The sequence below is a fragment of the Hylaeus anthracinus genome, unplaced genomic scaffold, assembly GCF_026225885.1.
Source record: "Hylaeus anthracinus isolate JK02 unplaced genomic scaffold, UHH_iyHylAnth1.0_haploid 3, whole genome shotgun sequence".
NCBI lineage: Eukaryota > Metazoa > Arthropoda > Insecta > Hymenoptera > Colletidae > Hylaeus > Hylaeus anthracinus.
The window spans coordinates 5,520,588-5,538,714 of NW_026535284.1; the positions used below are offsets into that span (position 1 = coordinate 5,520,588).

The 18,127-nt window shown below is 32.7% G+C and overlaps 1 protein-coding gene across 1 annotated transcript in view; it reads right to left on the reverse strand.

Moving 5' to 3' along the window:
• The window catches only part of LOC128893726 (uncharacterized), a 25,180-nt gene extending 7,502 nt beyond the window's left edge, over positions 1-17,678 (reverse strand). Inside the window, exons 1-11 of the mRNA XM_054154916.1 lie at positions 17,217-17,678; positions 15,824-16,166; positions 13,928-14,158; positions 13,720-13,833; positions 13,476-13,631; positions 8,359-8,633; positions 7,115-7,469; positions 5,343-5,573; positions 4,163-4,276; positions 1,757-1,912; positions 1,259-1,297 (exon numbers count right to left, since the gene is read on the reverse strand). Coding sequence (XP_054010891.1) covers positions 1,259-1,297; positions 1,757-1,912; positions 4,163-4,276; positions 5,343-5,573; positions 7,115-7,469; positions 8,359-8,633; positions 13,476-13,631; positions 13,720-13,833; positions 13,928-14,158; positions 15,824-16,166; positions 17,217-17,473 — 2,271 coding nt within the window. The 5' untranslated portion in view covers positions 17,474-17,678. The remainder of the gene's footprint in view (positions 1-1,258; positions 1,298-1,756; positions 1,913-4,162; positions 4,277-5,342; positions 5,574-7,114; positions 7,470-8,358; positions 8,634-13,475; positions 13,632-13,719; positions 13,834-13,927; positions 14,159-15,823; positions 16,167-17,216) is intronic.
• Positions 17,679-18,127: the final 449 nt, after the last annotated feature.

The following is an 18,127-nucleotide window of genomic DNA, read 5'->3' on the forward strand; positions in this document are numbered from 1 at the left end:
CACCAGGTTGAGACTTTTATCAACATGGCGAGTAACTGTTTTTATTTTAACTACACTTTAGTGTATTTGTAATCTGCTGGAAGAATGGTAATAGACGAAATTTGTTGGTATGTATATTGATACATTGTAAGGTCCACCAAGTTGAGACTTTTATCAACATGGCGAGTAAATATCTCTATTTAAACTCCACTTCAGTACAATTCTAATCTGCTAAAAGAATGGTAATAGACGAATTGTGTTTGTATATATGTATATTGATGCTTTGTAATGTCCATCAGGTTGAGACTATTATCAACATGGCGAGTAAATGTCCTTATTCAAACTTCACCTCAGTACACTTCTAATCTGCTACAAGAATGGTAATAGACGAAATTTGTTTTTATATAGATGGATACATTGTAATGTCCATCAGGTTGAGACTTACATTATTTATTTACATCCATTGCAAAGCAAGGAAGTAACACATTTCGAGCATACATTTATTTACGAACACATACGAGTGTATTTAAGAGAGTAATTGAATTTTATTTATTAGGCTGTATTATTTTATTATATAGGCGTTTATTACTATTCGATTCTGATAAATTATCTTCATTTTGCTATGCCGTTGTCATTATCTTGGCAGATGTTACTTATAATTAGTTGGTGCTTTTATGCATTTATAATATAAACAAATATAATAAATGCATACAATATATAAGCATAAGATATGCGCATTTATGCAGAACGAAATAACAATATCATTATAATAATCATAGAATATATTCAAGAGAACATATTCAAGTCTCAACCTGATGGTCATTAGTATGTATTCCATACACAAAGCTCATTAGTAAAAAAACTTCACTCATTGTTATTTGTATTAACCTTCCAAGTGAAGTGGTATAACTTGACTACATACCTAATATGACAGTGTTACATTTGTTTGTTCATCACATTCATTTCATTCTTATTTTACATTATTTCGCTTGCATACCTCCCTCTATAATTCTCTGGCTTCCCAATCAGTGATGTCACTAACCTAATCCACTCTTAAACGAAGAAATGAAAAGATACTTTCCCCGAAATGTATATTATTTTATTATAAGAAAAATTAATTGAAGATGAGACATTGCTATACATTTAATTATTTACAAGTTGGTTAAATCAAATTTTGTATTTTTGTCGATTTACATCACACAATCGTCGTGCATGCATTACAAGTTAGGTATATTCCAATATCTATATACTCGTATCCTATGTACACTCAGTACATTGCATATAGTACAAACATATATGACGCAGAAGTTTTCAGTATCTAAAATTTTTTAACGAAACAGAAATAAAACAGAAGAAAGATACTTTTTACAAACTAATTAAAATGTATTTCTAAGCATTAGAGTAATAATAATAGAAAGAAGTGAAATATAATTGTATATTGAATATTAGTACTTCTTAACTTTTTTATTTAGGTTTTTATTCAAAGAAATTATTAAAAATATAAGTTGAATTTGAAGTATAATAGCTTTCGCAAGCGTTATGTCTAATTATTTATTTACTCCTTGAAAACTTATGATGTATACAAAGTTATTTTAATACTCTATTTTAACACTGTGCATACTTGTAAATTTTCATATTTTTCTATTATTTTTTAAATTTTCTTATTTCTTTTATGACCATCGATATGAGATCGAATAAAAAGATCCAGCCGAAATATACGCATACATATTTAATTGATTCATTTATCACAAAATTCACCCTACAAGTAGAAACTTACATTTGCAAACCCTTCCAAAGACAAATCTATAAATTTTCCAGCAGAGATTGTTAATTGCTTTTGCGACCTTAACATTAGAAGCAATATAACACGAGTGTCGTTTGGCTTTAAAAAGTACCAAACTGAGTTATACGCTGCACTGTTAATGGATGTACTCTGAAATTAAATTAAAGACACGTTTATAATATTAATAACAGCATCATGTATTAATACAGCCTAGGCCAAGCAAGTGTAACAAGTAATAACTTCGTTATTAGTACATTTAGAGAAAAATAGCAAAGGGAAAAGATGAATGGTTCAAAGTGTACTGCATTTCTAGGACGATATTTTTTTACACAAGGTAAATTTTTATAAGCAGCTTTATACTCTATTAAGGGGGCATTTCACTGCGAACGCACAAAAAGAAACATATTTTCAATCATTTTTTTCCCAGGAACTATTGCATAAAATTCAATGAATGTTTTTTCCCCTTAAAGGTATGATTAAGGAAAGTAAATAAAAAATTTTCTTTTTGGTAAAAAATATTTCGTCATTTTTTTACAGAATCATATGCATGTGTGCAAAAAAAAAAAGTTATCCGTTGGCGCAGGTGATTTTGGCTCTCCTGGTGATCTGAAACAGAAAACCGAAAAAGTTTATTAAACCATGTCGTCACACCTATCGTGTCGGAACCTCCACTTATTTATTTCATTGAAAATAAACAAAATGGCAGCGTTTTTTGTGAAAGAGAGAAAAAGAAGCACTTTTTATACCGTAAATCAGGTGAAATTGTAAATAAAAATCAAAATATCAACTACTTGGAGGTTCCGACGATAGGTGTGACGACATAGTTTAATAAACTTTTTCGATTTTCTGTTTCAGATTACCAGGAGAGCCAAAATCACCTGCGCCAACGGATAACTTTTTTTTTGCAGACATGCATATGATTCTGTAAATAAATGACGAAATATTTTTTACCAAAAAGAAAATTTTTTATTTATTTTCCTTAATCATACCTTTAAGGGGAAAAAACATTCATTGAATTTTATGCAATAGTTCCTGGGAAAAAAATGATTGAAAATATGTTTCTTTTTGTCCGTTCACAGTGAAATGCCCCCTTAAGATAAGTTTTCATATAAGAAGTGTGTGAAGGGAGTGTTTCATACTAGGCCTGTTAGCAGACTCGTCAGTAAGGCTACCTAGCAGGCCCGTGCTTTACAATTAAGACGCCGGGATGTTTGAAGGTCGGTTGAAAATGGTTTATACAGGGTATTCCAGAATAAGTGTTAGAACCGGAAACCAAGGGTAGCTGAGACGATTCTGAACAAGAATTTCCTTTTGCAAAATGTCGGATGATGCTTCGTTTTTGAATTATTAACGAAAAAGTATGGACCAATCAAAGCGTCCGAATATCGCGCGCTCAGCCGCGAGAAGCTGGCTCGAGGCAGCCATTTGGGAGAGGCAGCCACTCGTGGCTGAGCGCGCGCTACTCGGGCGCTGCGATTGGTCCGTAGTTTTTCGTTAATAATTCAAAAACGAAGCACCACCCGACATTTTTGCAAAGGAAATTGTTGTTCAGAATCGTCTCAGCTACCTCCTATTTGCGGTTCTTACTAATTCTAATCTAATTCTGGAACACCCTGTATACGACAGTTAGATGGACCGAGCACTTGTGAGAACCGCAAAGACTCCAGCCGACATTTTTGCAAAGAAAATTGTTGTTTAGAATCGTCTCAGCTACCTCCTATTTGCGGTTCTTACTAATTCTAATCTAATTCTGGAACACCCTGTATACGACAGTTAAATGGACCGAGCACTTGTGAGAAACGCGAAGACTCCACCCGACATTTTTGCAAAGATAATTGTTCAGAATCGTCTCAGCTACCTCCTATTTGCGGTTCTTACTAATTCTAATCTAATTCTGGAATACCCTGTATACGACAGTTAGATGGACCGAGCACGTGTGGAAAATGCGAGGTCTCACTCTAGTGCCGAGTTCAGGAGGTGCCACCACAAGTGCATGTGCAATCGATAATGGTATTACTTTTTTAAATAGAAATGCATGTTGTTGTTTTATAAAGCATTAGGGTGAAGTGGTAAAAAAATGATTAGTGCACCATATATTTTAAACAATTGTCTGTAAGGAAAAGTATGCTAAAAATATTCTAAAGATACTTGATACTATATTAGGTTGTCCCAAAAGTTTCTTCCGTGACTTGCGCTCAATTATTTTGTGTGGCAGTATTTATATAAATAAACAACCTAATTTCTTAGATGTTAATATTGTATAACAGTAATGGAGCAAAATGAATCGTACGCAATTTAATAATGTAACATTAGACATAAAATATTTTAAATGTATCACTTATTAATGAAATGGAAGAAACTTTTGGGACAACCTAATAATTTCTCACAGCTACTACCAACCTTGGTGCTGAGATACTCTCCAGCGAAACAAAAAATAAACGCTTCCAGTGTGATGGCGATATAAAAAAACGATATTTTCGTCAGTGTTGCGACGTTTTTGTCCGAGTGCAGCGACTGTGGCGAGAAAACGAAATTAGAAAAGTAGCGATATCATTTTTTAAAATAATATACACTGAAGTCTCAATTGTACCCTTTTAAATATTTTAGTTGTTTTTATTGTACTAATTAACTCAAATTAATATAAAAAGATGGTGTTTGTAGTAGTTCATACACGTCCTTTCAATTTGTACTAATTACAGAAGTGTCCACCAACTCAAAGCAAGAAAAATAATTTTTATTTCACATAATAAAAATATAGTTTTGACGCCGTCATCAATACTAGAATTATAATTACTTATTAGTATTTAACTATATTTTTAGACAGTCAAAGTTCGAAAGAAAGCTCAAAAAAATTCAAACGCCTGCCATTTTGTTTTATGTTTATTTTTATTTTTAGATGTCATTCGATGTGAATTGTGTCAGTTATGGGGAAAAGGACAAATTTCACGGTGATTATATCAATGGAAGAAATTATTAAAAATAAACAAACAAAATTATATTTATTATTGTCTAAATAATATTTATAATATTATACACATTAATATATAAATAATATAATAGTAGCTGTTATATAGAATAATAATAGTGAAGTAGATCTTCGTTTTTTATTGTGTATAAAAACATTGACATTCCACAATTATTTATTATGCGATAGAAAAATTCGTAAAGAAAATTTTTTTTACTCGCGAGTGTACCATAGGAATTCTTCAAGTTGAGATTAGGCTATCCCCACCACTTCGTGAAATTGCTCTCTAACGCGCTACAGATGTTATACATATAGTGAAATAATAGATCTATACTAATGTAAAATAATATTTATATTATTATACATATTAATATATAAATAATATAATAATAGCTGTTATATAGAATAATAATTGTGAAATAGATCTCCATTTTTCAATTGCTCACATTAAAGTTTATAGGATGAAATATTCACATTGTATTGGCTATGGTAAATTAAACATAAATAATAAATGTATTCATTTTGTTTCATAAATATCGTAACAAATCTATAGTTAAAAAATGATAAATTTCTAAACATGAATAATGTAATAAATATAATTAACGTAGTACTTACAACCATTATTAAAAAGCCAATACAACAAATACTGAGGGTATTGCATAACAATTGCATCAGAGCAATGTAAGAAAAAAGATTTTCTATATCCTTTGTAAAAATAATAATTTTATTATGTCTATCGAATAATTGCTTGATGACACATTTTGGCAGTCCATGTTTTGCTTGTTTTGGAGAGATATCTGCCAGAGCTAGATGCACTAGTTCTATCTGGCCTCCAACATGTAATACCTAATAACCATCCATTAGGAAATATGTAAATATGCTGTAGCTAATGCCATCTAATTAATTTTACTGATTTCTTTTAAATTTGCTTGTATAAAAATATCGTAATGATATTATCGTTTAACTTATTGGTTCGTGTACAATTTGTATTGTATGTACAAAAATGACCATCGAGTTAAGACAAATGTCATTTATCACGTTGAGACTAACACTTTCCAGTATGATAATCATAAACTCATACGGTCATGATAATCATGATAATCAATTTATAATAATCATAAACTCATACACACTCATGGATTCAGAATAAAAAAAACGCTTTTACTGATTCAGAAATAAATAAAAATTTTCAAAAATTGCGGGGAGAAGGGAAGTCATTTTTGAAAACAAAATTTTCTTGAAAATTTGTTGATACTGGTTTATAGGCCTCTAAAAACAGTGCAATTTTTACTTGAACAGTTTTTTGATATCTCTTATGATTCCCGAGTTATACGCGCAAAAGTAAAAAGGGGGGCTCGGACAAAAGGAGTAGTTTCTCCCTTGAAACTCAAAAGTGGCACGAACTGAAGATGGTGCACTTCACTGGAAGGTCCCACAAACAAGTGTACCAAGTTTCATCAAAATCGGAGTGTACTACTCACCGGTGTTTTCTTGTTAGTCTCAACTTGATGGATAGTTGGAAAAATCGGTTTTCCATTTTTCCAACTACGGCGCACCACTCCTAAAAATATGAAAAAAATTGAGGACAATAATAACAATAATATATACTTCCTGTAATTTTATAATCGTAGTTCTGAGATTCCTTCGATGCAAAACCGGGATTTTTCATCATCTTTTTGTGTTTTTTTATTTTTCACAGTTTGGATTTTGAACTGAAAAATCTGAAAAAATTCTGGAACATGTGCCTCGCTAACTGAAATATCGCTGATTTTTTTCAAAAATTTTTATGCGGCAGGACAAGAGAAATTGGTCAAACACGTGATTTTCGTTTTTTTTTTGTTTACTCCCCCACCCGTCGAGATACGGACTTGAAATTTGGCACAGATTATTCTTTTTTGAGAACCTATCGAATACATTCTCACAAATCGAAATGGGTCTGACGGCACTTTTAAATAATTAGTCTTGTGACTCCCAAACCCGGCTATACCCTTTGTCTTAACTCGATAGACATTCCTGTACATTCAGTCCAAATTGTACACGAACGAATAAGTTAAACAATAATACAATTACGATATCTTTACACAAGCAAAGTGTGTGTAACACTGTACACCATTTCAAATTATTTAATATATTTGTAAATGATTAAAATATATTAATATATCAATATTAATATTAAAATTATCATATTAATAATTAATAATGATATTAATAATTTTAATACGGGGCGGGACTTGAACCCGTGATCCAGGGACTACGGAGCTTGAACGCTAAACGCTAGACTGCCGTCGCTTCATTTAATAATTTTAATATATTAATATATTAATATTAAAATTATTTAATATATACATATAAATATAAAAAAGTAGTTATCAAAATAAGACACTTACTAAGGTTATTAAGAAAGCATCCAACATGCTAATGCCACAGGCAGTGACTAATAATTGCAAAAACTGTACGAGCAACACGTATTCGTACGTCGGCCTGCTATAACTTGCAAATGGATATTCCATTTTCATTAACAATTCACGAGAATTCGTATCGGAATCGTGATCGTCGACCTTAAGGAAGAATTGGACGACCACGCTGCTATAAAGAAAAACCGCAAGGACGTAGACACCCATAATTAGTTGCGAGCAACGATTCGACAAATTAGCTTTTTTTATCATCACTTCGCTGTTTAGTTTTCCAGTGGAAGAATTAGTCCAATCCATGGCCATCGCTGTTAAAATATTCTTAAAAGTTCTGCAAAATTTTATTGCAAAATTTTTATTATTATTTTATTTTATTATTCCTCGAGTAGAACATTCTTTTGCATTAGAATATCTTTAGCTAATACAATTTCTACATTCTTTTCTATTCGAACGCGGTCGGGACCGCCAAGTTGCTTATTTCGAGGGAGGTAAATGTGCTATTTGGCTTGACTTTGTTCTCGAGCGAGTCGAGAGGGAACCCGTCGATAAAACAGGGAGTTCGGTGTACCGGCAAACTATAAAGTGATCGGTCGAGCACGGTTATTCTTTGGAGAAGGATAGAACACATGTTTTCTCATTTTAGCACTAGTAAAAACGAATTCTTTTCGGACCTCTCGCTTGGCGGGCGATTTCAAACAAAAGGGTAGGGGTAGCGAGTTGCTTATTTCCTGAGGAATCCACGAGTTGAGAAGTTATGAGCAGTTAAAAGTGGCATTTTACCGTATTTGCTGACACTTTCGATGCCATATTGTCTTGTAGCCACACCCTGTCGGTAAAACAGATTCTCGGTGGTGGCGGTCTACATTATGTACTACTTTTGAATTGCCTGACAAATACGGTAAAAAGGTTCACCTTTAACTGCTCATAACTTCTGAACCAGTGGATTCCTCGCCTGAGAACTAGCATTTTTGGATTCCACTCGCCGAAATCTACAGGCTTATGGAAAAAAAAACTTGAAAATTTTAGGTTCGTCAAAGTAAAGTATATTGAAAATGTAAGATAGAAATTAAATTCTATTAACTTAATATTATAATTAATTCCGTACCCCCATAAATAAAAATTAAATAAATTAATGACATTGATAAAAACTTTTTCCAACACATAATCTTTGCTTATTTCGAGGCAATACTGTATTTCTAAATCTGCAAAATGTAGCTTACCCACGTTTGATCCAAAAGGTGACCAGTTTGAAGCAAAACAAACTATAGGGCAACGCAGTACTGACACATTCCACCACTTTCGTAAAATTGTTATAATTGAGATGCTTTATTATGTACCAATATTGAGATATTTGCGCAGTAGCCATTACTACCACCCAAAGAAAACGAAATATATTTTGATGAGACGATGGCCAGATTCCAGTCAATCGAAGACCAATCTCTACTGGGTGACTGATGCTGTAGATAGATATCATTCTAGATGAAATTAACATTTGCTTCGTTTAGAAACTATTTACGAGATTTAATCGAGCAATTCGTAACTTAACACTTTACCGACCGGTAGTTGATAAATCGACTTTTTGTCCCCAACGCTCACCGACCGGTAACTGATATGGTAACTAGCAAGTATTTGTTACTTTACCATATAATACAACACTTTACCGACCGGTAGCGGTTCAAGATCCTATACTCTTCTCACCGGCCGCTCGACAGCAGATTTTCCATGGCACCGGGAATTGTATAAAAATATGGGAGCTTACAGAGCAAAGGAACTTGTCTCTCAATTCAAAGTAACAAATACTTGCTAGTTACCATACCAAGCGATTAAACAGTTACCGGCCGGTAAGCGTTGGGGACAAAAAGCCGATTAATCGGCTACCGGTCGGTAAGCATGAGTACAGAAAGCCGATCAATCGACTACCGGTCGGTAAAGTGTTAACATTCACAGTATTCCATTTAATCATTTTTAACACTTTACCGATCGGTAGCGGTTCAACATTCTATGCCCTTCTCACCGGCCGCTCGACAGCAGATCTTCCCTGGCACCGGGAATTGTATAAAAATACGAGAGCTTACAGACCAAACCAACTTGTATTTCAATTCAAAGTAACAAATACTTGCTAGTTACCATAGCAGTTACCGGTCGGTAAAGTGTTAACATTCACAGTATTCCATTTAATCATTTTTAACACTTTACCAACCGGTAGCGGTTCAACATCCTTTGTCCTTCTACCACTCGGCAGCAGATCTTCTCTGGCGCCAGGAATTGTATAAAAATACGAGAGCTTACAGACCAAACCAACGTGCTAGTTACCATAGCAGTTACCGGTCGGCGAGCGTTGGGGACAAAGAGTCGATTAATCGACTAACGGTTGGTAAAGTGTTAACCTTGGAAATTAAACCGAACAATCTACTACCTCGAACACTTACTATCTCTCCAAGTGAAGTTAGGGTACTGAAGATATGTTCGGACTAGAGCGGATACCGTTTCTCGATTATAGACTACATGCGTATGCAATATTCATAAAGGGAACACGAAAACCAAAGTTGCATGTAACATGCATAAATATATGATTAAAAGAATGGCGAAAGTTTTGCAACTTTTTCTACTTTTATATTCAAACTTGAAGAATTTTCTGACTGTGCACTCTCAGGAACATGGAATATTAAACAGGCGCGCAGCAGAAGAATTGGTAATAGAAACTATTTTACCAGCCGATGGTAAGAGAGAATTCGACAGAAATTTGGAAATAGTATGGAACGCAGAATTTTTACTGGACAGACGTATCGATAGAGTGTGTTAAGATATAAATTGTTAACATATAAATGCTTGTAACTACTAAACAAATTGATATTTAAAGAATTAATTTTTCGATATTCTTGTGTGTTACCTATTTTAGTTTGTTGTACACAAATATGTAAAATAATAACAAAAATGTGTTTCTCGAACGTTTTATGCATCATTAAAAAATGTTTTTATTTACGGAGTCTCAACCTGGTGGACACAACAGTGCTTTTCATGAGAAAGATAGTATTTCAGAAGGAAAAGTTTGGAATAATATTCTCATCATATCTGTGGGTTGAATTTACCGATAAAATTGTGCTTACATGTTTTTATATACCGGGGATCATCCTAATGGACATTTCTGCGCTTTCATAAAATAAAAGTATTTTATAGGGAAAAATATTGAATTACATTCTCATCATTTTTGTGAATCGAATTTAATGATGAAACTGTGTCTCGATGTTTTTATACACCGAGTGTCAATCTAGTGGACGTTTCTGCGCTTTCAGAAGGAAGAAAGTATGTATTTCAAAAAAATTGTGATCAATTTAATGAAATTGGTACGTAAGATAATAACAAGAATGTGTTTCTGGAACGTTTTATTCGATAACAAAAGTCATTTTATTGTCGTTTCTTTGGAGAAGTCATTGTTTGCAATTCGATCGATAAAGTTGAAGACTTGGATAATATTAACTTGTTATGTTAACCAATTTTTTATGTTAACAAATAAAGAAGTGGATGGAAATGACGATGAGTAAGAAAATGGAGGAAACAGCAAGTGTAGAAAGAAAAATAATATTAAGCTTACATAACGCGAAAAAATTATATAATGAATTTGGAGAAATCGCTAAGAGAAGTTGTATCGCTGTTGGTAAATTTGTAAAATGATTTAAAAATGAAATAAGTGTTGAAACTTTAAATAGAAGTGATTGTCCTCTCAAACTAGCAATTCAAGAGAAGCTCAAAATTGTAAATATAGTTTTAAAAAATCCAGAAACTAAATTCTATTTTATGATTAATTTATTCTGATTTATATTTAAATTCCTGTTAGTAATTATGAAAATAAATGATACGTTAGTTTAATTTAACGAACTCGTACAAAAGACCTCAATTTTACGAATGGGTCTTATACTTTTGTACACCTAGAATAGATAGCAACTCTGTTTCTGACAATAGAAACGACAATCGAGTATAATATTAAATTTTTCTCATGTTTACTTCGTTTTATACATACATATATGAATATATATGATATGTACTTTTATTAATTTATTAATATATATGAATTATTACATTATATTATATTATATTAATATATATGATAATATGAGTATAATATTAAATTTTTCTCATGTATACTTCCTTTCATACATACATGTATGAATATATATGACATGTACTTTTAAACCTTTTCGCATTAAATATAATTGTTTATGTGAGCCACGAATCCTATAAAATAAAAACAATATTTCACGAAGGAAATAAGTATTAAAACTATAATTAATTTAACTTTCCAAGTAGCTCGACAGAAGATCATTCTTTCAAGACAATAATAAATATTAATAATCAGAGTAATTATACACAACCCGAAATCTACTCGCTTCCTTACATATTTCGTTCAGTTTTCGAGAAAATGAAAACATCAAAATTCTTTGAATTGTTGTATTATCCTCTGCTAGTTGAATTAATAACATTTTTTTACAAACGCCAAATTGTCAATTTCTTCTCTAATCTTCTATTTCGACAAAATGTTCTTCGCGTTTCGATTTCTTTTACTAAATATTTACAAAATCCTTCGGCCTCAGTATACCGCAAGCAAAAGCGACACGTACGAAGCAGAAGCTTTCAACATCTAAAAAATGACAATTGTATTTTAATAGCTAATTCAATACTTATTTAGAAGATTTATAATAATTATAAATCGTTGAATTATTTATCACTTGGACGACCTGATATGTTTATTATTAATGAAAGTATTGCGAAGATATAGTGAAGAATATCAAGAAAATATGGATGTTCATTGCTAGATTACTATACAGCGATAAGCGTCATGCGTGAGACGTTACAAACTTCATGATTAGGTATTTTAAGTAAGTAGGGATAAATTGGTTAGCTGTTACTCCACACCAGGGATGGGTAATTGGTGAGAAATAATGCTCGTTGTAGTTCGTGAGCTCTTTTACATTTGTTTGTTTACTTTCTTAGACCCAAATCAATCAACTATGACTCTACAACAAGAATGAACAACTGGTGAGCAAGAATGATTCTACAAAAAGGATGGACAACTGGTGAGCAAGAATGATTTTACAACAAGGATGGTCAACTGGTGAGCAAGAATGCTCGTTCTAGCTCATGAGCGATTTTATATTTGTTTGTTTACTTTCTTAGACCCAAATCAGTCAACTATGACTCTACAACAAGGATGGACAACTGGTGAGCAAGAATGATTTTACAACAAGCATGGTCAACTGGTGAGCAAGAATGGTCGTTCTAGCTCATGAGTTATTTTATGTCTGCTTGTTTACTTTCTTAGGGTCAAATTAACTAGCTATGAGTAGACTGCTGATCTTTATGCAAAATAAAATCTTTGTAGACGTATCTACAAAAATGAAACACAAATAGAAATTTATTTTACTCTGCAAATATTATAATATTAACTTTGCTTTCAATGTTTATTATATTTTTGCATATTGTGTGCATTTCGTAATTTCTTGAACATCTGAATTCATACAAATACCTATAAATACATAAATATCTGCAGTCTAAGTATGACTCCACAACAAGGATGAGCAACTGGATGAGCAATTGTGCTCGTTCTAGCTCACCAGCTCTTTTATATTTGTTTATTTACTTTCCTAAATCCAAATTAGTCACCTATTACTCTATAGCAATCATTGATAACTGGCAACTAAGTGCGTTCCTTTTAACTCACGTGCCAGTAAAGCTTGTACCAATTAAAGCTGGTTTATGGACCAAAATTCAAGAAGAGTGGAGAAATATCTCTCAAGATAGAATCATCAAACTTATTAAATCGATGCCTCACCGATGTGCCGCCGTGATAGCTTCACGGGGTATGGCTACTAAATATTGACGATAATGTTACATTTGTAACCATTTTTGAACATTTTTCCTTCAGTTATCGTGTTTTTTCTTCATGTTTTGTATTTGCCCGGATACTTATGGAGAAGTAAAAATTGTTATTTTTGTTATAAATAATTATTACTTGTTGTATCAAATTTTTGAGTTGTACATTTCGATAGTGTAATAAAAGCTCTTTACTATGATATATTTGTATTTCTACTTTACACCTATTATACATAATTTAATTCTAAAATTATTTTTGGTCGGAAACTTGCATGCAACTGTACATGTCGAATTGAGTAACCTTCTCCTTTTCGAAGTCGGTTAAAAAAGCTTTGGTGGCTGAGACTCTCAACTTGAGAGTAGACATACGACCGCAAAGGGATAAACAGTGTAACCTTTGAGTTCATTATAAAGTCACTTTCCTAGTATAAACGCGACCTTATCGTTACATATTTGTTTACTTTCTTACATTGGCAAACGCTTGGAGCGAAAGCGTCGTAAATTGAGCAGCAGTGAGCTTCAATTGCTTCTGCGACCTCATTATTACTAATAATATAATACGAGCTTCCCTAGGATTCAATTCGTACCAGAGGGAATCGTAAACAACCTCTGTAATATCGTCACTCTGAAAACGAACGTCACACGAGGAATATGAAAGGACGCAATATCCCTTTTTTTCTTTTTTTATTGTTCGTGGTTCATTGAGGTCTTACCTTTTCAGAAAGATATTGCCCAGTGTAACAAAGAATGAATGCTTCGCAATTTACAGCGACGTAATAAGGAAAGCACTTCATTATTACTACAGATCCTTGCTCCATGTTCGAAGACTGTAACAAAAGAAAATATCAATAAACTCGAATATTTGGTCAACAAAGTCAATATTTGTTTAAAAACCAGCGTAATTAAATTACGTTTACTCACGACCGCAAAGAGAAAGCTTATAAAACCGATCACCATCATGTTCGACAAAAATTGACCCAACGATATGTACTTGAACATATTTTGAATATTCTCGGACAACGTTATGATTCTCTGATGTCTGGAAACGAGATCTTTGAATATCAAGACTCGAGACTCATCCTTTTCGGAATAAATGGTAGCTTCCGTCAATGTTTGGCAAAATATTTCAACTTGGCTACCGACATGTAATATCTAAAATAATCCACGCAATATCTAACGGTGGCAGTCTAAAACGTTGTAAATATATTTTTAAATAGTATATGAAGTAGAATTTTTACAGATATTGTGTGTATTAGGTGTACAAATAAGATCGGTGCCTTTACATATACAGGGTGTCCCAAAAATGTTGCAACACCTTGAAAGGGGTGGTTCGGGGGGTGATTTGAAACAACTTTTTCCTTAGCGAAAATGTTGTCCGAGGCTTCGTTAAGAAGTTATTAACAGAAAACACTGACCAATCAGAGCGCGAGTATACCGTTGGAGCGGTCGCGGTAGCGAAGGCTACGAGCTAACCGGCCGCTCTCGTACGCGAACAAGTGACTCGACGTGCATCGAAGGACATTGACGCGGCCGCATAGCGCGTAGCCTTCGCTACCGCGCCCGCTCCAACGGTATACACGTGCTCTGATTGGTCAGTGTTTTCTGTTAATATCTTCTTAACGAAGCCTCGGACAACATTTTCGCTAAGGAAAAAGTTGTTTCAAATCACCTCCTGAACCACCCCTTTCAACGACTTCCAACATTTTTGGGACACCCTGTATAATACTCACAAGGGACGGTCAGGGTCATGCTCTCGCTTTTGGAACTACACCATATAGAAGTTGTAGTCCCGACACATATAGTATAACAAAACCCTAATGGGTTTTTTCAGAATGGACCCTGGTTTTCGAGATATTTCGATTTAAAGTTTGATACGTACCTAATAATAAACTTCTGTGAAATCATAACTCAAGAGTGATCGGTGGGTGAAGTGATTGAGGAGAAGCTTATGACGCCTAACGGCCGGGGTTCGAATCTTCGTCGTTGTGATATATTTTTTTTCGTCTTTTTCCATTGTTTATTATTAATTTTATTTATTAATTTTTAATCGTAGAATAACATTTCTGATACTTTATTTAGTTTTTGTTATATATATGTCGCATATTTTTTTGCGCGCATTATTCTGAAACGTGTATTTATAACATAATATATTCTGTTCTTTATCGACGAATCTAAAAAATGTGCGATATATATACAAAAAAAATTCATAAAGTACCAGAAATGTTATTCTACGATTAAAAATTAATAAACAATGGAAAAAGACGAAAAAAAAATTTACTACGACTAAATTTATCCGAAATAACTTTTACCATCGATAACTTCCTAACGAACAAGTTTAGGGCATAAGTATGTTAGTACTTTTTTGTAGAGCACAAGAAACTGCATCGATCTGTGTCGTCAGAAATATAGATTTCCATTTTAAAAAAAAAGTGCAGTTGCATTTTTTGGATGCACCGATGCACAAAAGTGCATAAAATTAGTTGCATCTTATGCGCCATCCAAAACCATTTAACTTTTATTTATAACATTTGATTCTATTTCCAACCGTTTAGGAGGTACAGCTTGTTCAAGTTGCGTGGGACACCCTGTATATTGAACGTGATAAAAATACATGAATATGGAAAAATTAAAGTACACAAGTAAAAAATGTATACTATTCTATCTAAAAACATTGCATTTTTCAGTTAAATTAATTTTTCTGAAAAAAAAGTAGTCGCAAAGAAGTGAACATTCCACATAAAACGGTCCTGTAAAGTTCTTCAAAATTATAATACTTTGTCTCTCGAAAGCGTAATTAATAAAGGAATACATACTTACTAGTGTTGCAATCAATGCCATGAACATTGCTGCTGCGAGGGTCAAAACACCTTCTAACACAAACTGTAGAACCAAAATAAGACTATAAAGTAAAGAAGTCGTTACGTCAAAAGGAAACACCATTTTGATAAAGAATTTCCTCGTTTGGGTACCATCGTTATCCTCCCTTAATAGGGCCACAGTAATCCCTGTGTACAAAATAAAAGACACAAAAAAGTACGTAAACAAAACATTGGTAATGCGAGAAGATAAATTGGCCTTATTTATCATTATCTGTTTCTTCTCCCCCAATGAAGGACAATTCCAGTCCTCGAACATGGACGTCAGGATATCGCAAAATGTTCTACGCAAAATAATTTTCGATTATTATTTCATGAAATAATATTTTCTTGTTTATCGTATAATTGTCGATATATCTAAAACTTTGATAAAAAAAAAAATTAAATGAAACATTTACTTTTCATATCAACAAATAATGGCCAAACAACATTGTTTACGAAAACCATATTTTTTCTTTCATCTCCTACTATTTCTTTTTTCAATTTTCTACTTTTCGATTGTGGAATTGTATGAATAATGAACAAGAAATTCTTAATTTTATTTGTTTAAGAGGAAAACTGGACGTGTCATATACGTGGCTTTCCATCTTCAACTTTCTGTTGAAAAAAAATTATTTACTGTTAATAAATATTGAATAAAAGACCCCGTAAGTCTCATAAAGATCCTCTTGACATTTTACCAAATGATGGTCGAATGTACTACAGACGTGTTACCGATAACAAAATATTTAATAAAGAATTGGTTGCCATAAAAGCCGATTTGTAAGAAAAATACGACTATTAGACTGCCAATCGGTAAGCATCGACAACAAGAATCAACATTTATCAACCGATAACCTACCAACATTTTACCAACCGATAGCGTTTGAATATATACTTAAATTTAATAATATTTATTTTCATATCATTAGTACTTTACAATGTTTATTCCATCTATTAGAATTGTTTTTAGATTAATATTTATGCTATCTGAGTGATAAATAAAAAAGTATTGCTTATCATGGTAAAAAAACAATTAATTTGACTACCTGTCGGTAAAATATTACTAAGTCCATTTAGGAGTCGATAAAGTATTAATATAGTGTTTTTAAAACGTTGGTCAAACAAATGCCTAATTTTTAGCTCCTCAAACTGTACTGCACACTAAATTAAATTAACTTAGTTAATTAAATTAATTGAGTTTACTCATGATTAGTTATGAATAATTAGAATTTTCACTATGTAATTTGGTAAAACAAATGCCTAATTTTCATCATACTAAACTGTATTCCTTCCTTAATTAAGTTGACTAAGTTAATTGAGTTAATACACGCAGGGTTACTGCTAAATCTTACCGATTATGAAACCAGATAACGATCAGCTTCAATAGAACAAGACTGTTTGATAAAGTAAGGCTTAATCCGTCTAACAAGTCGGTCAGATCAGTGGATTTAAGATGACTGATAAAATACCAATACTGGAACACTAAAAACGTGAACAACAACAATGTCCAAACGATGCTCTTCAAAACTCGATGAGGAGAACTCGGCCAGATACCGAATAAACGGAGAATGAACTCTAGAGGATAGTTGATTGTACTTTGCAAAGCCATTGGTATCAATACTTCTTTGATGATGGTAACGATTTATCGATGATGCATCAATGATGCATTAATGTACCAAAGGTACCAGTAATTTTGCCAGTAATCAACCAAATACTTTTTGAACATTAAATACTATTACAAAAGAGTGTAGAAAGAAAGTGAAACTATAATATTTGGATGAGAAATAGAAAACCTAAATAAGATATGAAGGTTCTTCTCGAGTTATCAGAGTGCAACTGAGTTGTCTATAGCAGCAGCCATCATTGCATGTCGAACAGGTCTTTCTGAATATTGCAGTTGTAAGTTTACACAGTCTCTTGCATACTGAAGTTTTTTTTTTAAACTGTTTATCGATCGAATGGAGCCACGGGACTATTATTGCATAAATAACTATGAAAGAGAAACTTAAAGGAGGGACAGCTGTCATAGGTAATTGCAACTGTAAAAGGTAGAAATGTTCTCCCTGACAAAACTACAAACTATTTGCACTGAGAATGTCTGTGGTTGGTTGTTTGCCACATTTCTGGTGTCATTCTTGTTTAATATTATTAATGTATAAGATAATAGTATATGTATAGTATAGTATACAAGGTGCTAATATAAGATTCATGGCCCAATAAAAAGTAAAATTTTAAATAAAATTATGGAAAGTTGTTCAAAAAC